Source organism: Astyanax mexicanus, chromosome 15, assembly GCF_023375975.1.
Source record: "Astyanax mexicanus isolate ESR-SI-001 chromosome 15, AstMex3_surface, whole genome shotgun sequence".
Taxonomy (NCBI): Eukaryota; Metazoa; Chordata; class Actinopteri; order Characiformes; family Acestrorhamphidae; genus Astyanax; species Astyanax mexicanus.
The window spans coordinates 11890031-11915781 of NC_064422.1; the positions used below are offsets into that span (position 1 = coordinate 11890031).

The following is a 25751-nucleotide window of genomic DNA, read 5'->3' on the forward strand; positions in this document are numbered from 1 at the left end:
ACTACACTAATAAAAAAAAAAAAAAAAATATATATATATATATATATATATATATATATATATATATATATGTTTTACATTGATATAACAGTCAAAATGTATTTCAATGCTCTGTATTTATAATAATATTCTAATAATATAAATAAAATAATAAGTAAATTATAGGATACAGTGTCAAATAGCATCTTTAAATGACAAATAAAAATGCTAAACATGCTAAAAACTGTAGTACAGTATATTAAAATATATATTTTTATACCCAACGAAGTATACTAGGAGTGTGCTACTTACAAAAGAAAAGAACACAAATGTAAATATATTTAACATCTATTCTTAGTACATTTCTAATATAACTAGTGTTTAATAAATAGTGATACAGTTGTGATTCCCATTAACTGTATTATAATTTAACTGTAAGCATGTTTACAATATGGGGTTACATACATGAAGTAGTTTAAATGTTTAAATGTTACTTAAGTATTTTGTAACACTTTTTAATACCTTTCATTAATATGCTGGATTTTTAACTAATGATCAGTAAATGTGAACAAAGCAGTAGTTCATCAGAATTTATCAGATCATGTTGCCAATGCGTTTATTAGTGTTTACAAATGTGATAGTTTCTTAAAATGTGACAAATAACAGTTATTAATCATTAGTTAATGGTATATTAATGAAAGTTATTATAAATTATTACCAGTATATTTAAAATAGTTCCATTTTAGTACAGTAAAGCACACTTAACACAATTTAAGTAAGACTTAAATTACTATTTTTATACAATTATAGAATAATACGTACAAAAAAGTTGTTCCATTTTAGCACTCTTTAAATATACTGATTAATAATTCGGCTACAAGAACACTTTAGTGCACTATAGTTCAGAAACCACTAGTGTAAGGGTTGTACACAAAATCGGATTAAATCTGATTAAATGAAAAAAGTGTTCAGTCTTCTTTTCCCAAAAAAATCAGTTTATTGAGGACATGCGGAACATGCACAGTTAGGAACATAAGAGACGTATTTACAGTCTGAACACAGAAAGAGTAGAAAACAGTGAAAATCTGCTGACTGGTTTCCTTTCAACGGAGCATCACTGACCACAGGCTGCCCTTTAAAAACTGCTCACCAATTTACACCACATTAAACACAACTACGCCTCTGGATAACAGCGTCCATCTGTTTTATTGTATCTATAAAAGAGGCCGTATGCGTATTTCAGACCCTTCGACAAGTAAAAACGAGAGGTTTACATCGGGAAGGCGATTCTGAATCAGAGCTAGCGTCAGAACGTGGTCTATATTCTTCACAGTTACACGTTTAAGAGCACCAAATGTTTCGTCTTAAAAACTTACAAAAATGAGCGTATTTAGGTGAGTGGAGAAATGGCAATGATGAGTGGCTTTACACCTGTAGAACATTGTTTTTAATGCACACCAACAATCAGTCAAAAGTCAAAAATTAGGATACTCAATAAAAACCTGGAGATTTTCTATTGAAAGGGTAAAAATAGGCCCAATCCCATTTCACCACTTAGCCCTAACCCTCTGTTTTGCACATTTACTTCTAGGTGTTGGGTTTCCTTATTCTTCTTAGGTGTCTAAGAGTCTACAGAGATTTTTCAGAGGAACGCTCCAAAAATACCACTTTTCCACAGTGGAATCGCCTCCATTCTGGATTGGGAACCTAATTTTGAACCGGTTTGCCGTGTTTCCAGCAACAAAAGTAGGTTCTAGAACCAGAAACATCCGTTCGCAGTGGGAACCGAAGAATTCTAGGTTCTTTAGCGCAAACCATGATGACAGCGTCCTCTGTTGATGATTTATGAATTAATGTTATGACGGTTCCACTAAAACTGGTGAAAATGTGGGCTGATTTACTAAAAAGTCCCATAATTCTTTCAAATAAACCCGAATGGAAGTGGTTCAAGAACCAGAGGTCGTTTGGTGGAAAATTGCTTTTAGAGGACTATGAGAATCACTGAAAAGATGATGCAGCACAAGCAACCAAAGAAACCAACAAATTTGGGTATTTTCCTTGTTAAAAATGAAGATAAGCTCTATATAATGATAATTTAATGTGTATTTTCAACATTCTATGTTAAATTTCTTGAAAACAAGCATTAAAAATGATTAAATAATATTTAACCTCAGTAGCTAGATAGCTAGCTATCTAACTCTCCCATTCCACCTTAAATGGCACAACAGATGGTAGAGGCTGCACTATTTAAGGTGGAATTGAATTAATTAAATAAAATGAAAGCTAAAATTGACTAGCACTTGAAAACAAGGGGTAGGGATATAAGAGAGAAATGGGATTGGGCCAGAACCAAACTATGAACATCTGATCTTCATAGACCGAGAAAGGTTTTCATTAGGAGTCCTAATTCTTTGTATATATTGTTTCTGTCATGCAAAATCCATGTATATCTTACTTTATTGCAACTTTATCTGCTTAACTTTCAATGGAAGTCATTGTAACAATATATTGTATTCTTATTTTATTTTAAAGCCTTTCTATTTACTCTTAAATCATGAAATTTGGACACAATATAAAGCGAAACTGGCATAGATTAAAGACATTAAAGGAGAACTCTGGTGTGAAATGGACTTTGGGTGTATTTATTAAAAAACGGGATAAAAAGTACTTCCCTTTGTTGAATAGCTCTTTCTGAGATCCAGTATTTTGTGCACTTTGCCCAAACAGGCTTTAGAATAGTTTAGATGGGGCATATTTTGCTGCAGATTTCTGCAGATAAATTGCTTTTTCCACCGTTATCCAGCTCAAAGTAGCGCCAAACTTCATTGGTAGAATCCAAAGAGCTCTGACATTTAAAACCAAGCATTAAAAACTGTTTTTAACCCATAGCATAGGTCAATCTATGGGTGACACCATCTTAAATTTAAGTCACAATAAGTCAATAAGTCAGTTTTAAAGTTCTAAACTTCTAGTTTTTAATGTTGGAGCTTTCCAGATTTTACCAATGAAATGTGGAGCTACTATTAGGCTGAATAACGTTAAAAAAAGTGATTTATCTGCAGGGTAAACTATATGCGTATGCCCCGTCTCACTCATTCTAAAGCCTGTTTGGGCAAAGTGCACAAAATGCTGGATCTCAGAAAGCTGCAGGAGAGCGGAGGAGAGCTTTTCAACAAAGGTAAAGACTTTTTATCATGTTTTAATAAATACACCCCAAACCTATTTAAAATACAGATTTTTTTTTTTGCATGACAGTGACAATATTTTCCATTCTCAATAAAATAAGGCCTTTTAAAAAAACACATTTATCTTAAAACCATCATCAATCAATCAATAAGGAAGGCAGATGCTTGATCACTGGCTCACTGGCTCTTTTCACTTTTCACTGACATTTAAACATGTGTTCAACGAACCTAACTCTAACAAATGACATCTGAGTTTAAGACAATCTACAGGCAGCTTTCTAAAAATAAAGACACCGACAGAGAGCCCCTCTGGAAACTGGTCAGTCTCGATGAAACTGAACGAGAGCAGACAGAAAAAAAGCACTGGTTTAAAGGCAGCACTGGGATACGATCCTTCCAGTGTTTTACAGACACTACAATCACCAACTACTCACCTGCATCACGTTATCAATGCTACTCGTTTGCTAAAGCTGATAGAATGGGTGTAACTGAGCCTGCGGTCTATGTGGTATGTGGTAAATGTTGCATGCTACACTATGGATCAGGCCTGTCACGATAATATTTTGTGTATTGAAAATTTCTCCCAGAAATAATTGCAATAAATGAATTTCTGTCATTTTAAAACCTTTTTGTGGCATATTAATTGATAAAAATGACCATATAATAGCAGAACAATCCAAAAAATGCATCATTTTAACACTTTCAGACCCTGCATCCATTACAATGAACATTATCATTATTACTATTATTTTTTTTTTTTGGTTTCAAAATGCTCTATTGTGACAACATATCTATCAACACAATTTAAGACATAATGTCCATGAGAATATACCAGAATAAACCAGCCAATGAAAATGTTTACAAGCCATTGGAACAGTAGCTTAGTCCCGCCCTCTGCACTAGAAAAGAACAGGGGCTCAGACATATTAGGGCACAGCAGCATTATAGCAAAGGAAACTAGATAAAAACTTTTTTTTTTTTAATGCATTGTGCATTACAGACAAAAAACAGCATTTATATATTTTATTTCAGCACTGGAACAGAATTCAGGTCTGAAAGGATTAAAGAATAATTGAACAAACTGTTAATTTGTAATATTCTAGGGGCTATAATGATTTTTAGTTTGCATTCAAAATAATTTTTATATGAAAATGCATGCGACTAAACACAATGCACATATATTAGATTGTACGAAATATACAGCTCTGGAAAAAAATTTAAAAGCTAAATGAAAAAGTTTCTCTGATTTTGCTATTTATAGGTTTATGTTTGAGTAAAATGAACATTGTTGTTTTATTCTATAAACTACAGACAACATTTCTCCCAAATTCCAAATTAAAATATTGCCATTTAGAGCATTTATTTGCAGAAAATGAGAAACGGCTGAGAAATGGCTTTCAGACCTCAAACAATGCAAAAAAACAAGTTCATATTCATAAAGTTTTAAGAGTTCAGAAATCAATATTTGGTGGAATAACCATGGTGGTTTTTAATCACAGTTTTTTTTTTTTTTCATGCATCTTGGCATCATGTTCTCCTCCACCAGTCTTACACACTGCTTTTGGATAACTTTATGCTGCTTTACTCCTGGTGCAAAATAATTCAAGCAGTTCAGTTTGGTTTGATGGCTTGTGATCATCCATCTTCCTCTTGATTATATTCCAGAGGTTTTTTTATTTGGTAAAATCAAAGAAACTCATTATTTTTAAGTGCTCTCTTATTTTATTCCAGAGCTGTAATTATCGTGACAGGTCTGATTTGGGTTGAGGATTTTAGATGAGAAGAGAGTTTGAGGGAACAGGAATTGGTCATGTTGTAAGTCATGCTATCCTCCTGGCTGTGTACTGGACGGGTCGTGTATGGGGGGAATTGCAGTGTGTGTTTAAAGGTAGTGAATAAAATGTTTCTTGCATGGTTATGATTATTATTATCATTAATATTACTGTTAAATGGAAGTCAAAGGGAAATTGGATTTTTTTGCCAGATGCCCTTTTCCCATATTGGAACCCACTCATGACAGGGAGGTGATGTTGGATCTGCCTCCAGGGGGCGCTACGATCCTCTGTGCCGTGCGCCGGGGGATGTGGTCGTCCATCTGAGTGCCTGTAAAATGAATAAAGAGAGATTATTGATCTCTTATCTCAAATTTAAGGTAACACATGTCTTTTAACCCTTTAACTTCTGCTTAGTCGTTTGGTAGAACACATTGTAGAAGCCACTGTATCTTGTTAAATAACCTGATTGTGACATCTCTAAAAGTCTGGCAGAGGTTTTTTGACTGTAGTTAGCAAATAAAATCCACTACAGGTCACTTTGTCGTACAGTAATATGCCTATTCACATGTGTGGATTGTTTCTGGGGGTCTCTTTGCCCCCAAACAAAGGATATAATAATAAAAATGTCTTGGTTCAGATGTTAAAGGGTTAAAGTTAAAACAACAGTTGTTATACAGTGAAGCTGCACTTAGTATTTCGATAACCCTGAACTTTCCAGGCGAATTTAACCATAATAAAGACATTTCTGCATTATGAGTTGAATTGCGTCCAATTATAAACCATGTTTTCAGTCAGATCTAGGTCAGACAGAGAGAGAGTTAAATTAAAGGGCTTACAGAACAAATAAGAAGAAACATACAGACAGGCAGGAGAGAGATAAAGAGAGAGAAAGACTGTAGAATGACAGAAAGAGAGAGAGAAGAAGAATAAATAAGAAGAAATACATAGTAGAAAAACAGGGAAGAAGAAGGATAAGAGGGTGGGGAGGACTAAAACAAAAAGAGTAGAAGTGAAAGCTCAAAGAGTGTGTCAGAAATGAACAAACAAAGGAAAGATAAACTAATGGGAGAGAAAAGAAAAATAAAAAAGTTTAAGAGAAAGAAAAAGTAAAAATGGAAAGATGGAAAAAGCAAGGGGTGAGTAGAAAAAGATAAAAAGAGACAGAGATGTATGAAAAAATGGAAAAAAATAATACTAATAAAAAGGAAAGATGGAAAAAGAGAGGAAAATGGAATTACTGATGGTTAAGAAGAGGTGTGGGAAAGAACGAGAAAAGATAAATAGATGGCAGAACAGAGAAAAATATAGACATTAAAAAATAGAGAGAGAGAGAAAGAGAAAGAGAGATTAAAGAAGGATAACAGGGCGGGGAAGACTGAGAAAAAATAGGAGACGGGGAAGAGCAAAAAGTTATGTGAGAAAAAAAATAAAGAGAGAAAGAGAGATGTAAAAAATCAAAAGGAAAAAAGATATAAAGGAAAAGATAGATGTATATGAAAAAATAATGAAGAAAGAAAGAAAGAAAGAAAGAAAGAAAAGAGACAAAGGGAACAAGAAAGAGGAAAAAATAGAAATACGGGCAAAAGGAGACAAGAGGGAAAGAAAGAACAGGACAAGAGAGAGAGAGAGTGTAGGGGGAGAGGAAGCAAGAAAATAAAATAAGGAAAGTACAAGAACAAAGAAAAGAGTTAAAAAGAAAGAAAAAGAGAGACACATGTTTAAACTGGGCTGGTACACACAAAAAAAGGAGAGGGAAAAAGAGAAAAGGAAGAACAGAGGGATGTGGAAAAAAACAAGGAAAAGAGAGAGAAAGAGAGAGAGAAAATGAGAGAGGGGAGAGAGAGGAAAAGAGAAAGGGAATTTAGCAAAGAAAAAATGGGAAAGAAGGAAGAAAGTACATATACTACACTACAGTTGATGAGCAGAAGAGGGCGGAGCTTACCGGACAGGGTGAATCCTGATTGGTGGAGGTTCCGGGCTGGTCCTGGAGTGTTCTTGCCTGAGGAAGAGGGGCCTCTAGTGGTGGGAGTCGGAGGAACAGACTTGGTCATGCTGATGACGTCATGAACAGGACCGTCATAATTACCCCGAGGAACACCACGAGCCTCCGCCATCTGCAGACACACACACACACACACACACACACACAATCAATTTTCAATATGCCACTATCACTAGCACTGTAAACCTGTTAGTTGGGAGCATCAGGTTAAAGGTGCTGTATTTCGTAACGCTGAAGGACAGCAGTGGTGGGGTATTCAACAAATGTTTGTACTCTTTATCATGTTTCACTACAACCCAAGTCCATTTCACACCAGAGTTCTCCTTTAATTACGCTAAATATACATATATTAAACATTAATTTGGATGTACCAAACCTCAATCTAAATCCTAGCTCTAACCTGAACATATATTCACTGCATACATTTCATACTAAGGTTTGATTAGTTGATTTCATACTAAAGTCAGATCAGGTAAATCTACAACCAAATTAAACCAGAATCATTTTAATTAGACAGTTTGTAAATAATTTGAGCATCTATACACAAATAAACTGGTGCAGTATGAACTGATGATCTGTGAGTTAAAACAGATGAGTGTCTGTAAGTCCAGTCATGACTTTCGCTCACAGACAGGGGCAGGAAGAGGTCAATGTCTGATTTCCTGTTCCAGATTGAGCTGCTGTCACAACTAACCTTCAGCTCAGCTCAGAGCGTCCTCTGCTCTTCTGCTGTTCGGACTAACGACACCACATTTAACCACAGACACTGAGAGAGAGACACGTCCTACCCTGCTGCGCGCTTTAATCCTCTTGTAGACGTAGTCTGGGAAGGCCTTCCTGGGGACGAATCGGCCCGAACCCTCCATCGCATCCAGCTTCCCGTCCTCCAGAACGATCCTGCCCTGACTGATGACCACCACGGGGAAGCCCCGGCACTCCATGTCCTCGAAGATGTTCATCTCCACCGTCTTCAGATAAAACAGGGGGGTCTTTTCTACTGAATCACTCTTAAAATCTGCTTTTAACTATTGTTAGGTTCACACTACACAACTTTCTGAATTGTCAGGTTTTGCGCAATTCACACGACATAAGTGGGCGACACAGGTTGAAGATTTACACAATTTTTCACATTGACTCACACCAGAACTAAACGTGCACGAGAACTAGCGATGCCATGCCAGAGAATCTTTATAGAGGAGAATACGCACACAACTCCAGTTCTAAGCTTTTTAAGCTCACCAACCAATCAGCTCATAGCATTAATGCTACCGTCTTTACTAATTAAACTCCATTTGCTGTAGAAAAATGGAAGTTTACAGGCACACTTTCTTTGTTTTTTAAGGCAAAATAATATTCTAATACTTAGAATACTATTTAGTAGCTAGTCACTATTGTTAATTAAAGTTGTTAGCTTTTAGCTTCATTCACCCCATTCATAAAGGACCCACTCACTTGGTATTTAGCATGCCAAATATTTGCTGGGTGTCTCCTACTGGTTGTAGATCAGTCAGAGACCCGTGAGCATTTTTCAGTAGTCCAAGTTACAGGATTGGGCGAACGCCAAGTAATCCCCAATTTGCTGAGCAGATTTTTTGTCTGCGTTTAATGAAAAACAGTTGGCAACTGAAAAATTGGGCCAAAATCGTGTAGTGTGAAAATGAAGTGTAATGGGATAGAGTGCTACAGACTAGTAGCTATCAGCCCAGAGGGTTGTTGAACCCAATTGCAGAACAGTTGATCTCAAATCAGGTAAACCCAAGAAGAAAGAAAAATAGAAACAAATAAACACTCCGCTCCTCACGCGAGACCAATGTTGTCAAGTTCGTGGATTAGTGGTCTAGTGGATTGGGACACGGTCGGGAAAAACTGCCCTTATAAGGAGATAGGGAGCCCAAGAACAGGCAGAAAAACGAGAACGGGCGGAAACTAAAGTCACGCCGAGCGAGACAGGGGAGGATTGTAAACAAAAGCTCACCAGAGAAGCATTTTATTATTATTTTATTATTTATTTATTTACATTATCGTTCATTATAGTTCAAACAACCTATTACCGACCCCTGCTTTAGGATGTGCTGGAGAAGGCTTTACGCAGTGCTTCAAATCTCCCATCATCCATACAATATGTTAGGGAAAAATGTATGCAACTGATTAGTGGTTAACTCTTTAAAAGGTTATTTAAACAGTAATTAGACTTTAATTCAGAGTTTTTTTATCTCTCCCTATTTATAAAGATCAGAGTCTGGTCTTGTGTGCCAGAGAAAACTGCAAAGCACGGCTACAAAGATGACAATCGACTGAACAGACCTGCCTATAAGGTTTTTAAAGGAATTTAATTTCTTACTAAATTGTGGGATGTGGCTGAGAAGGTTTTGGTCTCCTTGGTGTTCCAGATGACGAGGTCTGCGTCAGATCCCACTGCGATTCTGCCTTTGCGAGGGTACAGGTTGAAGATCTTGGCTGCGTTGGTGCTGGTCACCGCCACAAACTCATTCTCATCCATTTTACCTGAAGCCTGTTGACCAAAAGACCAAAGAGAAAAATCATCATACTTACATAGATACAGTTCTGATAGTTAGAACATGCCTTTTGCACATTTTGAGACATGCAAGGTGTACTTTTTCCTAGCAGTCTAAAGCCCTGCCACTATGATCGGGAGATTGCTGGTTCGAATCCCAGTCATGCATCTTGCCATCAGCTGCCAGAGCCCCAAGAGAGCACAGTAGGCCTTGCTCTCTCTGGGTGGGTACAGTAGATGGCGCTCCCTCTTTCTCCTCATCACTCCTAGGGTGATGTGGATCAGCACAAGGCTGCGTCTGTGAGCTGATGTATCAGAACCGAGTCACAGCGCTGTGCTTTCCTCCAAGCGTTAGAGCTGTGCTGCTACTCGTCAATGCTACAGCATCAGCAGCAGTTCAAAAAGAGGCGGAGTCTGACTTCACATTTGTCAGAGGAGGCGTGTGCTAGTCTTCTTCACCCTCCTGGTGTTGGAGCATCACTAGTGATAGGGGATATAGAGCTGAGTAGCAGCTGAATAAGTGGGATAATTGGCCAGATAAATTAGAACAGACAGAAATAGAAACAGAAAGAACAGATGGTAGAAGGTGACGAACCACAGCCTTATCCCACACGATGCTCATGCGTTCCTCGATGCCATTGGTTCCCTCAGGGATGAGTGTAAAGTTGTCTTTTCCTACAGCTTTCTGAGCTGTGGAGAACGTGCAGTGAGCGCTGGCCGTCACCTGAAGATCTCCACTGAAACAGTTAAATAGATTACAGTAAATTACTATAATATAAGCAAGGCAATTGTTTAAACTTGATTTAAATATGGCCTAAATAAAAAAAAAGATATATAACACTCTACTTTGTGCTACTTTGTGTTGGTCTATCACTTAAAAGCTCAATCACATACATTTGTCAGTCCTGTTGCTGACTGTCTGCCTGTCCTGGACTCTAGTTCTTGCCCTAAATACTGCATTTCCCAGAACGCACCAGTCTCTAAACTCCTGGACATGCTGGATCACGTGAAGTTTCAGTGTTCTGGCTCACCTGACAGTTCCAATTATTATTTCCTGTCTCCCTTTGTATAAATACCCCCCCGTGTCTGTTCCCTTTTTCCGGGTATTGAACCTATTTTGAATAGCTCTTCTACCCAGCGTTTTCTTTGTCTTTTGACCATTTTTTGCCTTTTTGACAGCTCTTTAGCCTAGCTCTTTGTTTACTAGCTTATCTCAGTTTTGAGCTTGCTTTCTTTATTGACCATTCCTTGGGAATTATTGACCATTGGTTCTTGCGGTCCTATTTACCATGCCTGTCCCATGTTACTCTTGCAAATTTTACCCTTTTGCTAGTAAACTTTATGTTAAGTACCTGTGCATGTCTATGTCTCGTCTGGCCCACATGACACATTTAAGTTTATGGTTGTTAAGTAAGAAGAAAATTCCAAAAATTTCAAGGGGTATGAATACTTTTGCAAACCACTGTACATATAATTTTCTTTTGCACAATCCAACGAATTAACTCTCACCAGGACAGCATGGAGTTGAGGTAGTCGGGGGTTGCCGGATCTGGACTGAGGGGCGGAGACATAACGAAGGCGGCGGCTTTAGCCCAGTTTTGGCTCCAGTAATGTGACCCATCAGTGCCGAGACTGGCTGCGATTGGCTCTCCATAAATGACCATTCCTAAAAACCAAAACCACATACATTACAGACTGTCTTTCTGCACATGATGAAACTCTTCCTCAACCTCTTCCTCATTGCCTGCAGCAGCTAACATATGAAACTGCAAAAAATCTTGATGCTTCCTGGTGCTTCCTGGTCGCAGTGCTGTTAGCCAATAAGAGGTGTTTATGTTTGCATGTTTAATATTCATGAGCAAGAGCTGAAATCCTATTGTTTCTGCCTGTCCACTCCTCCACCGGACTAAAGCAGCGTTATACCGGATCACCGGAGCACTTTTTTTTTTCTCTCTCACAAAAAACAGCTAACATTGCATTTATTCATACTAGAGACCAAAACTAGACATTTTTTTTTTTTAATGGTCATTCTGAGCATTTAAGGATCTCCGTACCCTTTTTCCTGGCCTTGGCGATGACATCAGCAGCAGGTCTACTCATCACTTTGGTGATGTAGAGCGGGCAGTTGGCCTGCTTGGCGATGGTGATGGCTCGATACACAGCTTCTGTCTCCACCTGTCCTCCCCAGTATAGTAAACACTCTCCATCAGTATCACAGCATGAGCAGAGCTCAACTGGCATTAAATACAGCGGCATAAGTGGCATTAATAATGCTAACGACAATAAGACGCTCACGCTACCTCCTCCGGGTGGCTCAGCACATGCCCCTCAGGGCCGGTGATGCCCATGTCTAACAGCCTTTTCTGCTCCTGAGACAAAAACACAGAACAGACCATCAGTGTAATATGAGTTATTGAATTATATGAATATTCTTGTATTGTATGTGATTGTTTTTTTTTTTTTACCTCATCAATAATATCGCCGTTCTCAGCATGAACTTGCGCAATAGCTCCCAGATCTCTCAGAATACCAAAAATCTCATACATCTGCAGGAAGAGACGGAAATCTCATGTCATGATCTATCTCTGACATTTTTTTTAATTAGTTTATTTTTCTTATTTTAATTTTTTATTTATTTATATTTATATTTATTATTTATTCATTTATTAGTATTTTTATTGTTTTATTCTAATGTTTTATATTTTATTTTATTTATTATTTTATCATTTCTTGTTATTCTTAACATTTTACTTTACTTTTACTATTATATTTTTACTTATTTTATCATTTATTATTATTATTTTTTACTTTTTATGTCTCAATTTGTTTTGTATGGTATTTTAGAATTTTCTGTTTTACATATATATGTTTATATATATATATATATATATATATATATATATATATATATATATATATATATATATATTAAATGTTGATTTAAAATTAGTACTTTTATTTTTTTTTATTCCTTATTATTTCTAATTTATTAATAAATGTTTTCAATCCCTTTGATGTTATAAATGCTCGGCAACATTGTAAATGAGGGTCACCTTTAATGTTTTTCCCGAGTAAAAATAAAGGTTGATTGATTAATTGATTGATTGATTGATTGATTGATAACGCACTGACATAAGTCAAATAAATGTTCATAAAGGATCTTGGTTTTGGAGTCAGAGTCACCTTTTGTGCTGACAGACTTTCAGTTCACCACAAGCCTTGTTTGTTTTACACATTCTACAGAAGCTCTGGCTGAGATTGAGTCAGATTAAAGTAAAAAAGTTGAATTTGCTAGTATTTATTGTACGATAGTGGTAGTGTAATTATCACAACATAGCTAATTGACATATTGTGTCTAGAACCTTAAATTGGAATTCATTGATAACTGTCTTTTTAATATTGGTGATTAAACAAGGTGTTCAGCTCTCCTTATCAAGTCCCAGTTAGTCGGTAAGCTAACTTTATTTCATTAAACTCAAAATAAAATAAATATATCAATATATAACCCTGTACTGCTAACTAAAACTAAATAATAATAAAATCAAGTTTTGTCAATTTCCATAAATCATTATTCGCTTATTTTATATAAAAGTACACAGCATTGGGAAAGCTTGAATGCCACAGTCCTGATCCAGTACTGACAGAGATCAATAGTATCAGACAGTAAATCACTCTGTACTGACACTGAAACTACTTACTTGTGAGTCTGAGCTCTGAAACCTGTCCTTGTAGGACATGAAAACCAGGAATGAATTAACGCCTGAAACACACAGACAATTAAGTGATACATAATTACAGAAACTCTTACAGCTCTGGAAAAAATAAGATACCACTTAAAAATGATGAGTTTCTTTGATTTTACCAAATTGAAAACCTCTGGAATATAATCAAGAGGAAGATGGATGATCACAAGCCATCAAACCACCAAACTGAACTGCTTGAATTTTTGCACCAGGAGTAAAGCAGCATAAAGTTATCCAAAAGCAGTGTGTAAGACTGGTGGAGGAGAACATGATGCCAAGATGCACGAAAAAACTGTGATTAAAAACCATCAGGGTTATTCCTCCAAATATTGATTTCTGAACTATTAAAACTTTGTGAATATGATCTTGTTTTCTTTGCATTATTTGAGATCTGAAAGCTCTGCATCTTTTTTTTTTATTTCAGCCATTTCTCATTTTCTGCAAATAAATGCTCTAACATATGACAATATTTTTATTTGGAATTTGGGAGAAATGTTGTCTGTAGTTTATAGAATAAAACAACTATTTGAATTTTATTCAAACATAAACCTATAAATAGCAAAATCAGAGAAACTGATTCAGAAACTGAAGTGCTCTCTTATTTTTTACAGACCTATATATGCTTTATGCTGATGTGTTGAGGTATTCTTGAGTTATTAAGCTGAAAATGCGACAAGGTGCGATTTTGGTGTCAAATGCGGTGCCTGGTGCTGATTGGGTTAAAGTACCAGTACTAAATAAATGGACTATTGTACTGTTTTACATTACCAAGTATTATGTTGCAACACTAGCCAGAAATGGGTGCAATTTAAAGTTGGTGTGTCCACAAACATAGATTATGTAAATGTCATTACACAATGAATAAGAAGATGGTTAATAACCCAAACGTCACCTTGATCTTTGACCAGCGTCTCTAGCTCCTCGAACATGCCCTCGTGCCAGCGGGTGATGTCTATGTGCAGAGAGTAATCACAGCAAGACCTCTTATCTGCCACATCCCTCCACTGGTCAAAAGCAGCCAGCAAACTAGCGCCCGGCTCTGGTACAACGTGGTCAACTGTGGACAGAAAGACAGAAACGTTTCTTTTGAAATTACCAAACACCTACGGGAAGGTTTTACACATGACGTTGGAACATTGCTGTGAGGATTTGATGGCATTCAGCCAAAAGAGCAAAACTAAGGTCAGATGTATGTTGGGTTGTTGATCAGGGGTGCGTTTTCCAAAACATTATAATGGCTAAATACTTTATAACCTCTTATTTAAGAACATTACTAAAATTAAGAGTGTTTCTGAAAACTTCTGTGAGATATATAACACTTGAACTTGTTCATAATCGAAGATATACATATATAATACTTATATATACTACTTTAAACTTTTTCATAATCAAAGATATACATTTATAATACTGATATACAACACTCAAACTTGTTCATAATCGAACATAACACTGACCCACTCATAACTGGCTTAAGAACGAATTTCACACATTGAAAAAGCTAATTTATAAAAAGTATAAAAAATTGGTTTTATAGAAAAATCATCATATCACATACTGCCCTACAGTATATCAAACACCAACCAAAATAAAATATACTAGCTGGCGTTCCTGCTCCCCCAGTTACTGATTGTTTTCACCTGTCCTGTCTAGTATAAATGCCCCTAGTATAAATTTGCTTGGTTTCCCTGCTGAGTATTGAATCTAGATATCTAGCTCTTCTACAACCTGTTTCCTTTGTTTATTGACTTTTTTTTACCAACTTTTCTCGATTTTTGCCTTGCTCTTTCTATAGTTTATTTTTGCTACTCTTTTAGCCCTCTCTTAGCTGGATTTGCAGTGTATGATCCTGTTTTGTCTGACTACTCTCTCTGGTATGTTGTTTATATTTGCTGCCTTACTCTTACTGACCCTGCCTGTCCCTTACTACACCTATAAGCCTAGCCACTTTATTATTCAAACTATGTTTTTGGTGTGTTTGGTATCTTTGACTGTCTGGAGTGTCATGCGTCTGGTCAAATAACCCTTCATACTGTATCCTCAGCTGACCTACACGAGTCTGACCAAGCATTAGTGAATATTTTGTGTGTCTTTAGGCTCAAATAAACACTGACAGGAGTTCCCTCAGAACGCTGCTCTGAACAGTGCTGGAGTTCAGAGAGGAGGATTACAGTATGTGACAGCAGCACAGTGACCCTGATAAATATGATTTAATCAGAACAGACAGGATCACACCATGTCTGCTCCTGTAACACACACATAGATACACACAGCTCCTGTTCCACCAGTTACCACCACAGAGTGACCGGTCCCACCCTCCTGACCATGTTACACCCATCGCTACCAGATACATACATTATACACACATTCATTTAAACTGCCTCTTTAATCACACTGTCTCTATGAGTTATGAAATTAAATTTAAGACTTTTAGGATTGTTTAATTACATTAGAAAAACGACTTTTTTTTACAAATAAATTTTACTCTGTGTATAGTGCAAAACTTGGGTTATCCACACAGACATCCCAAGATGTAAAAAATAATTTCTAAAGGATTACAAAGGATAACAGAACTATACTTTTGCTATTATATACAGCTCTGGCAAAAAAATAAGACAGCACTTAAAAAATATGGGTTTCTTTGATTTTACCCAATTGAAAACCTCTGGAATATAATCAAGAGGAAGATGAGTGGCAAAAAAGTTATCCAAAAGCAGTGTGTAAGACTGGTGGAGGAGAACATGATGGCAAGGTGCATGAAAAAAAAACTGTGATTAAAAACCATCAGGGTTATTCCACCAAATATTGATTATTTCTGAACTCGTAAAACTTTATGAATATGAACTTGTTTCCTTTGCATTATTTGAGGTCTGAAAGCTCTGCATCTTTTTTTTTTTGTTGTTGTTTCAGTCATTTCTCCTTTTCTGCAAATAAATGCTCTAAATAAGAATATTTTTATTTGGAATTTGGGAGAAATGTTGTCTGTAGTTGTCCGTAAAACAACAATGTTCATTTTACTCAAACATAAACCTATAAATAGCAAAATCTGAGAAACTCATTCAGAAACTGAAGTGCTCTCTTGAATGTTTCCAGAGCTGTATGTACAGATCCTGATGGGGTAGAAATGAAAAAAAAAGAAAATTGGAAAATATATGAAACCAGTTTTTTTCCTGATGATGCCATATGGATAAAAATAAATAATGAAGTTTTGCATATAATTTTTTATTTATCCTCAAGCGGAAAAATGAACTATTTAATTGGTAAATAGGATACTCTAAAATTACCCATGAAAAATTGGATACCCTAAATGTGTGTATATGTGTGTGTGACTGTATGCCCAGATATAAATGTTTACTGCCCGTTGCAGTCCTCCAGGTGGACGGTGGTTTTCGGTTGAGAGTACGCTGTGCGTGATTGGCTGCCACACTCCTCGGTGTGTGTAGAATGTAATTGTAAGGGTCCTTGCGTGGCAAAAAAGCGCTACATAAGTGTAACAGTGAGTAAGTAAGTACTAAAACGTACTGATCATGGTGGTTCCTCCTGCCAGCGCAGCGCGGGTTCCATGATAAAAGTCATCAGCTGGGCTCATGCCCATGTGCTGAGCCTGCAGGCTGGTGTTGACGTCAATGCCGCCAGGGATGACTATGTGCCCGTACGCATCCACTGTCTTCACCCCACTGGGCACAATGAGGTTCTCACCAATCTGTCTGAAGAACAGAGGATATAAGATTATTACAGAAACAGCAGAGCAGATAATACTAATAACGACTGAATTACAACATTTGTGCAGATCAAAAATCTGATATGAGAAAATTACTCACAGTAAAATCAAAAGTTTGGACACACCTTCTCTTTTTCAATGCGTTTTCTTTATTTTCATGACTGATATTTACATTGTAGATTCTCACTGAAGCATCAAAACTATGAATGAACACATGTGGAGTTTTATGTACTTAACAAAAAATGAACTGAACCTCCACAGTCACCGGACCTGAACCCAATCCAGATGGTTTTGGGGTGAGCTGGAGCACAGAGTGAAGAAGACAAAGGAGCAACAAGTGCTAATAAACACCTCTGGGAACTCCTTCCTTCCTTCAAGACTGTTGAAAAACTTTTAATTTCAGGTGGCCACCTCTTGAAGCTCATTGAGAGAATGATGTCAAGAGTGTGCAAAGCAGTAATCAGAGCAAAGGGTGGATATTTTGATTTTTTTTTCAGTTATTTCACTTTTTTTGTTAAGTACATAAAACTCCACATGTGTTCATTCATAGTTTTGATGCTTCAGTGAGAATCTACAATGTAAATGGTCATGAAAATAAAGAAAACACATTGAAAAGGTGAGAAGGTGTGTCCAAACTGTTGGCCTGTACTGTACATCTCCATTTTTAAAGTTTTTCACCTTTTGCTATAATCAAAAGTAAAGGACAAAAACCTTTCTGTGCACAAGATTTGTTTTCAAGTCATTTTGGAGCATTTCTTTTGTTCAATTTATCAAAATATTGTATAATATAATATATTTACAGTGTGCCACAATGCAAAATAAAATATATATATTTTTAAAGATTATTAATAAGACAAGTAATTTTAAGGATACTGTATCTTAAGACATTTAATTGCATCAACTGCCATAATAGTGTTAAATTGTTTTTACAGATTGATCAAAAAACATTATAAATGAATAGTGAAGTGAACTATTAGACTATAAAGTAACACATAACGAATCATTTAGTAACTTAAACGTGTTTAAAACAAACCAAAATACTCTGTGAAGAAGTATTTAGATGCTCTTATCTGGGGAGCTGTTTGTTAACCTGTGGTTTCTGAGGCTGGTAACTCTGATGAACTTATCCTGTACAACAGAGGAGACTCTCGCTCTTTTATCCTTTCCTGGAGCAGTCCTGATGAGTGCCAGTTTCATCAATATAACATTTTTGTTGTTTTTTGTGTTGACTGCACTTGAAATTCCATTTTTTTCGGATTGACTGACCTTAATTTTTCCTTAAATATTTTTTTTCTTTATTTAGTTGAGTAGTTGTTTCTTCTTAAAACATTACTCAAATATTCACTATTCACTGTATACCTGTAACTCTACCTCTTCATTACTTTACTTTAACTGATGCTCTCAAACCTTAACATTAAGAGACAAGAAATTCAAGTAATTAACTCTTGATGAGTTCAGCACAGCTGTTAACTAAAAGCCTGAATTCCAGGTGATTATTAAAAATAATCATCTATACAAGAGGTGCTACTTTAAACAATCTAAAATACAAAACATATTATGGTTTGTTTTTTCTTTATAGTTTGGATGGCTTTAGTATTAATCTACAATGCGTACAAATTTTAAATAATAAAAGAAAACAACAATTTGATACTTACTTGATGGTCCCATCCTCAATAAAAATGTCAGCATAGAAGGACTGGTCATCGTTCACGATCTTCCCGCCTTTGATGATGAGTTTATCACCCTGCAAAACACAAGACACAGCTTATCTTCCATCATTAATACCAATATTTAAACAATCTCTAAAATCCTTAGAGATCTGACCCTTTTTAAACATGCCGCTGTTATTTAAAACCCAATTACAGATGAATAAATATCTTTGTTCGTATTCACAAATGCATAATTAGTTTTAATTAACATGACTGTTTTCCTCTTTTCTATTGGAGGACTGTGTTTACAGTGGAAAGTAATCTGCATAAAGATGGAGAAATCATAAATCAGAGTGAGCATTTATCTGAGAGCAGGGCTGGGATTTGCATGAGGACTGATCCGGGTGTGAAAGAGCGCTGATGGAAGTCTTTCAGTGCAGTCAAAAGAAATAGACGAGAGATAGAGGCTAACGCTTTGGTTAATGTATGCAAATCCTCATGAATATGTAGAATAGTCAGTGTTCTTTAAAGAGATAAGGGGAGAGACAGACGAAGGAAGATCTGAGAGCCGAGTCGGCACACCTACATCATCTCAGCACACACGAGACGATGCTGAGTAAGAGTTTATAACAGCTTATATACTGTACTGATGTTCATACTGAACACTGACCCCATAAAGAATAGTGTGAATAGTGAATAGTGTTATTAACTGCTTCAGATCTTCAATACAAGTTGGTCCAGTACTAATTAGGGGTGGGACAATATATCAATATGATGATATATCATTTAATTTTTGTTAGTGATACTTAATACATTTAATATCAATATTTTAATTGAAACACAGGCGCTCTAGTCGCTCTAAAAGATTCGCCCACCAATTTGACATGGTGGCGCTATAATCAAATAAATAGAGTTAACCTGTGTTGATGAATAAATCCATTATTCCTAGTATTTATTTGCTTATTTAACAGAATGTATCCTCTTCAGTAACACAGATGCAGTGAAATATCGTTGTGAATTTTCTTGCGATATAACAAGCATTGCAGAATCACAGTATCACAATATCACATCATTATCTAGGCAATATATTGTGTTAATATCGTATCATACCACACCCTGTGATTCCCACACCTACCACTACTAGTGCATCTTTAAAAAATTAGAAAATCATTGAAAAGTTACCGTATTTTAGTAATTCAGTTCAAAATGTGAAACTCATATATTATATAGATGTATTACACACAGAGTGATCTATTTTACGTGTTTATTTCTTTTAATAATAAATTAGAATATTATATAAGAACTACTGTTACTTTTGGCAGTGTGAGCAGTGTGCCAAGTCCTGCTAGAAAATGAAATCTGCATCTCGTAAGTCATAATCATCAACAATGAAATAATTAAATGCTTAAAATAGATCACTCTGTGTGTAATACATCTATATAATATATGAGTTTCACATTTTGAACTGAATTACTGAAATAAAGTAACTTTTCAATTATATTCTATTTTTTTGAGATGCACTAGTAATACAGTTATGTTCCTCTAATTAACTTGCCCCCTATTGAGTGAAAATTGTGACCACACCCAAAATAAAGGGTCTACTGGATACCCCTGTGGATATTCCTTATGGTTAAATTTTAATTTTTTGTTTTTGGTTTGCAATAACTTACTGCAATAAATAACATGCTGACATGCCACATGTCATGGGACACTAATAAGTATCCCAATTGTGTCCCATGCAGGTGATGTGGTGGCTCATTGGTTAGACTATTGAGGGAACGATCTACATCTAACCTAGTTTTGTCACCTGATCACAGTCTACAAGTTGAAGATGTCTGAGCACATTGATATTGCAGCTTGAATTTGCTGTTGATCACAATTTTATCACAACTCCATTGGAACTGACTGGATTTAGACACATCTTTTTTGCCACATCTGTCCTACAACTTTACCACTGCTTCCAGTTACTCAGTGTTTTTTTTAGTTAGTTTGTTTGTTTTTTTTTTGGGCTGAGGGCATGGCATGATCTGCTTTTGGTAAACACATCTGATCATGCTGGTAATGCAGTGTGACAAGTCCATGGGCATCCTGGCATCTGGGCACTGTGGACCCAGCTCCAAACTGCTGTGCTGACCATGTATGTCACTTTTAGGATTCGGGGCCTTGGTGGTGCTTCAGGCATGCAGAACCTCCGCTACCAGAGATACGGGAGATATGAGAGATACAAGAGACAAGATATAAATGGGATGCCATCCATGCAAAAGCTCCAGCAGGGGAGGAGTGGCTGAAGAGGATGGCACCCTGTATAATTGTGAATAATAATATTAATAAAACCTGCAGCTCTGCTTACAACACTTTAAACTACGGTAAAAGTTCAGCCCACCTCTTTTGTTTCAGGAATGAACCCCACCCTGTTTGAGCTACAAATGTGGGTCAGCCAAGAAGCTGGGCATGCCACACTGTGCCTAATTGCACGGAAGGGAATGAGGCTGTTAGCCGGACAGGGGAGGGGTTTTATAAATTTTTTTTCTGAGATATTAACCCATCTAAGAGAAACGGAGGAATAAATGTCCTGGATGTGTCAGATCAGATGGTGAATCTACAGCTGAGCGCCTGTATTCAGTCTATTGATGCGATAGTGTTGGAGACAATGGCGCAACGCTAATGAAACCGGCACCGACAATGTAGTGATTTTTACGTCAAAAAATCGCTTTTTATCAAGAACTTGAATCGTAAAAATACACAGACATCTGCTAGACATCTTATTCCCCCTCCCTGAACCCGAGCAGCCGCCCGCACTGGCTGTCAGAAGCGCCGGTATCCGGATGATGCTAGCGGCTATACTCGCCCATCGCTGCCCGGTGGAAGCCTCTCGGCTCCGGCTAGCAGCCCAGACCGCCCCGCTGCGCCCCGCCTGGAGCTCCGCGCGCCGCCCCGCCTGTCTGCTTACCGTTAAACGGGGGATGCTCTTCTTTCCCTGGAAGGACATTCTGCCGGTTTTACGGGGGTTTTAATTGCGGGGCGGCAAAAACTAAAAGCCACCGGCTGATGGATGGGAGTGTGTGTATGTCACGTTGGAGGAAAAGCCGCAGTGCGCATGTGCAGAAGATCATCAGAAGGATGAGGAGGAGGAGGAGGAGGAGAAGGAGGAGGAGGAGGTGATGCTGGCTGGGCTTTATGATAATCAGGGTTCATCAGAGGAGCTGAAATAAAAAAAATGATATCCCACTCTCTTCTTTTTGATTATTGCATCTGTTCATCCCATCCCATGTTATTATCTATTTATTTGTTTGTTTTTCATATAACATCACAAGACATAAATACATTCGATACAGTGAAGCATTATATACAAGTGTGTCAAATGAGTTTCTCTGATTTTACCAATTTGAAAACCTCTGGAATATAATCAAGAGGAAGATGGATGATCACAAGCCATCAAACCAAACTATACTGCTTAAATTGTTGCACCAGGAGTAAAGCAGCATAACCTTATCCAAAAGCAGTGTGTAAGACTTGTGGAGGAGAACATGCCAAGGTGCATGAAAACAGTGATTAAAAAAACTTTCATAACAAAATTTAAATTTAAGTTTACTATATCCACAGAGATTCCCAATCTTTCAAAAAAGTATATTCTTTCTCCCGAAAATTATAATTTATGCCATAGAGGGTTACATACTGTTCTTTAGTTCTTTACAATCACCCTTTAACCCCCCCTCCCCCCATTCTCCCCACATCCATTCTCCTCTCCTCTTCTGCCCCTCCTCTTACTGCCACTTACCCTGCAGCTGCCCTTCTGCCCACTCTGTTGCTACCCCCTCATACCCTTCTCTACTTAATAGGCTTAACTTACTTTTATATTACGCTTTGCCTGCAGGGCAGTGGTAGGGTCAGGCTGTTTAAAAGGGAGGGGCCAAAAATATAAATAGAAAAAAGCGCAAACTGCACAATATACATGTTAAAAATGTAACATGTAACAAATACATTTAAAATAATATTAATATTAATTTCCAGTAACAGAGGTGACAAAAAACGTTGGAAAATATGTAAATTACAATTCTTTTTATTTTATTTCTGCTGACTGAAAATAGCTGTGTTGTTTTTTGTCAGAGGTTACCTACTAAAAAGAGCCGAGAAAAGTAAATTACTGTTCTTTCTTTCTTTCTTTTTTTCTTTTTTTCTGCTGCCAGGACATAACATTTACTACTTATATTCATTAGAACTCAATACAAGTGAATAGCTAATTTAAGGGCATTTGCAAATAACAGGGTTAAAACACTGAATCAGTGACTTTATATACATTCACTTATAAATTAAGCTGACATTAGAACCCACAAACTGTTATCTATCTATCTACCATCCATCCATCCATCCATCTATCACCTTTCCTGGCTGTTTTATATATATATATATATATATACGTATATATATATATATATATATATATATATATATATACGTATATATATATATATACATATATATATACGTATATATATATATATATATATATATATATATATATATATATATACGTATATATATACGTATATATATACGTATATATATACGTATATATATATATATATATATATATATATATATATATATATATACGTATATATATATATATATATATATATATATATATATATATATATATATATATATATATATATATATATATATATGTCTATGTCTGTTTTGGGTGTTTTTGTGCATTAAACAACCTGGACTCACTGTCATCGCACCAAATAAATAAAATTAAAATGTATAATAATAAATACAATAATTATTGGTATTTAATAAAAAGACAAAAGCAGTTTCTAATAACCACTCATTGCCATAACTTTACCATGATACAGTCATTGATGCTGTTTATAATACACTGGAAATATGCTCTAAAATAGTGCTTCTTTTGTATTTTTACAGTTAAATATACACTACCTCACGCTTGTCGCGTGGAGCCCGTCTGTAAGCCGCGGGCTGCTCCACGGTGTGGCTGCGCGTAACGGGAGGCTGCGGTTGCGCGCGGCTCACGCAGGACACGCTGGACACGCAGGACACGCCGCTGACACTGGCCGAGTCCTCCGCGTCCTGCAGCCGCGCCCTGGAGCTCCTCCTCACCGAGTCCGGGCTGAACGACTCGAAATTCAGCGTCTTGTTCTCGAAAGCGCCCTCGATGTTGCAGAACATCCCGCCGAACTTCACGCGCGGTTTGGGGCTGTCCGTGCCCAGCCTGGAGAGCAGCGAGCACTGATCATCTTCCCGGGGAAGGAGCCTCCTCTCAGCCATGGCTTTAGTACTGAAAAGCTGAAAAAACACGCTGGAGATGAAAGCTGAAGAAGAAAACCACGATATAACGCGATATAACTCGATATAAGCTGGATATAAACAGAGAGAGAGAGAGCAGGAGGTTGGGTGGGCGGGGAGCTGTCCGCTGGGGTCGTGGTGCTGAACCCACAACCTACTGATCCCCTTAAAGTAAAGTAAGAGTTATAACTGCACTATAATCTCTTCAGATCAGAGATCATTAATGATAATTAAGGAGATGCTCTATAAAATAAGTCCTGCATGTATGAGCTGTCCCTCAGAGGCTGCTGATCCTCCTGCGCTGATCTAAACAGTGAACTCGCTCCTGCAGGCGGGGGCGCGCGCGCGGCGCACAGAGCGCGCGGTACAGCGAGGCGCGGCTTCAGGAGCTGCTGCTGCTGTTTCGGTCATTGAGCTCAAATCCAGGTCAATCCAGCCAAGAGCTTCACCGAGCGCGCGAGCTTTAGCCCCGAGCCACGCGACCCGCCACTCAATCAGCCACGCGACCAGCCACTCAACCAATAATACTATTAATACTACTAATAATATTAATACTACAACCATTACTGTAAGCATTAATACTACAATACAACTATCAATAGTAATACTACTAACATTAATACTACTAATACTGATCCCAATATTAATACTACTAGTAGCATTGAGACTAATATCAATATTAATACTACTTGTAACGTTAACTCTACTACTAATACTGATCCCAATATTAATACTACTAGTAGCATTGAGACTAATATCAAAAGTAATACTACTTTTAACGTTAACTCTACTACTAACACTGATCCTAATATTAATACTACTGCCCAAACTGCTGGTAGCATTAAGACTACTATCAATATTAATACTACTTCTAACATTAATACTACTATGAATACTGATCCCAATATAAATACTACTAGTAGCATTGAGACTAATATCAATATAAATACTACTTCTAACATTAATACTACTGATACCAATATTAATACTAATAGTAGCATTAAGACTATTATCAATATTAATACTACTTCTATCATTATCACTACTAATATCCTAATATTAATCACATTTCTAACAATAATACTGCTACTAATACTGTTACTACTAATATGAATACTACTACTAAAATTAATACTGCATGACAACTACTGCTTATACTAACACTACCCCACCTCTGCTAGTATGAATACTATAACTACTAATGATGCAACTAGTACTAATACTGCCACTACCACTAATAATTCAATTAATATTAATACTGAAACTGCTACTAATACCACTAATGATAACTACTTCTGCTTATTTTAACACCTCCACTACTATCAATGATAATAATACAATTACTATAAATACTACTGCTAATACTGCAGGTAGCAGTATAACTACTATTAATTTATTTTAATTCTACTTCTAACATTAATACCACCAATAACACTGCTACTAATATTAATACTACTACTAATAATTCTGCTACTACTAATAATAATGCTACTACTAATATTGGCATGACAAATGCTGCTCATAGTAACACTACCACTACTAATAAAACTAGTAATAATAATGCAATTACTAGTTATACTACTACTAATACCAATAATAACAACTACAACTTGCTTAGCTCCTTATACTAACACTTCCCCTACTTCTACTAATATGAATACTGCCACTAAATGCCATTAATTCTAATACTACTACTGCTACTAATACCACTAATGACAACTACTGATACTTCTACTAATATAAAATACTACCATTCATACTACTACCACAAAAAAAAAAATACAATTAATACAAAGACTACTACTACTTCTACTAATATGAATACTACAACTACTACTAGCAATGCAATTGCTAATAATATTACTACTACAA

The 25751-nt window shown here is 36.5% G+C and overlaps 1 protein-coding gene across 2 annotated transcripts; it reads right to left on the bottom strand.

Moving 5' to 3' along the window:
• Positions 1-953: 953 nt before the first annotated feature.
• Positions 954-24176, bottom strand: dpysl4 (dihydropyrimidinase like 4). Of its 2 annotated transcripts, none has more exons than XM_022669122.2 (14): positions 23514-24176; positions 18576-18664; positions 16722-16906; positions 14092-14256; positions 13155-13216; positions 11922-12002; positions 11757-11825; positions 11511-11631; positions 10966-11122; positions 10052-10193; positions 9283-9453; positions 7730-7909; positions 6882-7053; positions 954-5267 (listed from the first exon to the last, which is right to left on the bottom strand). In XM_022669122.2, exons 1-14 carry the CDS (start codon positions 23859-23861, stop codon positions 5176-5178), a joined length of 2034 nt encoding a protein of 677 aa, XP_022524843.1. In that variant the 5' UTR covers positions 23862-24176; the 3' UTR covers positions 954-5175. The 2 variants fall into 2 exon arrangements, with proteins under 2 accessions (XP_022524843.1, XP_022524842.1); XM_022669121.2 differs by lacking the exon at positions 23514-24176 and adding an exon at positions 21520-21658.
• Between the last annotated feature and the right edge of the window lie 1575 nt (positions 24177-25751).